The sequence below is a fragment of the Gloeophyllum trabeum genome, assembly GCF_000344685.1.
Source record: "Gloeophyllum trabeum ATCC 11539 unplaced genomic scaffold GLOTRscaffold_00082, whole genome shotgun sequence".
Taxonomy (NCBI): Eukaryota; Fungi; Basidiomycota; class Agaricomycetes; order Gloeophyllales; family Gloeophyllaceae; genus Gloeophyllum; species Gloeophyllum trabeum.
The window spans coordinates 2,490-3,469 of NW_006920491.1; the positions used below are offsets into that span (position 1 = coordinate 2,490).

The window sequence follows — 980 nt, forward strand, 5'->3', positions numbered from 1 at the left end:
AGGATGCCGGGTGTCGGGTTCTGGTGGTTGAGTGAGCGCATGGTAGCATCAACCCCGATGCACGGGCAAGGCTGAATGCTGTTGTTATCCTCTGCGTACGTACGTCCCTCCTTCCCATCCTCGTCTCTCCCACTGACTCCTCTCCTTCCTTTAGATCTTCCTCGTGAGTGTCTTCCCCCTCCCCTAATCGTACTCACTCACATGCATGCGGCAGGGCCAAGTAATGGGCACGTCCGTCTCGACGCGGCTCTTCGTCGAGGGCGGGTACCGCGCGGTCGGCTACTTCGCGCTCGGGCTCGCGGGCTTGGACCTCGTGCTCCTCTTCCTCCGCGGCCCGCATTTGCCGAATAATAGGTGGGTAGGGTGGGCTGGCGGGTTTGGGATGAGGAAGGTGAGGCCTGGGGAGGTGACGGTGAAGGAGGCGGTGGAGGAGGTGGTGGACCATATGGCGGAGGAGGGTCAGGATGGAGGTGGGGGAGGTAGGAGGGATGTTGAGAAGGCGTAGGTGTGGCGATGGGTACAGAGGTAGATTGTATGGTATATTTGACTAATAGTAAAACATGTATTTCTTGGATGGATGGGTGTTCACGGACAGGTAATTGGGGCAGTGGTGATGCATGGTGGTGCCGAAGCAACAGAAGGCAGGATTCTTGGTGGACTTTGATGAGAGTATGGCTTGCTGCTGCTTAGGCGGGAGGGCACCTGAATGTGTACGAGCATTTGTACATCTCTGGTGCTGTCCATCCATCCATCCATCCATCCATCCATCCATCCATCATTTCCCTTGTACTTGTGGCCTGCTCTCTGTGGTATGTTCTGGAGATAATACAAGAGTGTGGCACACTCCAGAGTGAGTCCTTATGCACCTGCCTTTCCTCTGCCTGCATCGTCGACCTCGAGCGATGCATCTTGCCCTTAGCCTAGCATTTCAATCACCTCGACACTTCACATATTGCAACCCCTCCCTCCCTTCTAATGGA

General features: G+C 55.7%; 1 protein-coding gene across 1 annotated transcript in view; it reads left to right on the plus strand.

Moving 5' to 3' along the window:
• The window catches only part of GLOTRDRAFT_51079 (MFS general substrate transporter), a gene marked incomplete at both ends in the record, with an annotated part of 2,519 nt that extends 2,014 nt beyond the window's left edge, over positions 1 to 505 (plus strand). Inside the window, 2 exons of the mRNA XM_007873291.1 lie at positions 47 to 95; positions 215 to 505. Coding sequence (XP_007871482.1) covers positions 47 to 95; positions 215 to 505 — 340 coding nt within the window. The remainder of the gene's footprint in view (positions 1 to 46; positions 96 to 214) is intronic.
• Between the last annotated feature and the right edge of the window lie 475 nt (positions 506 to 980).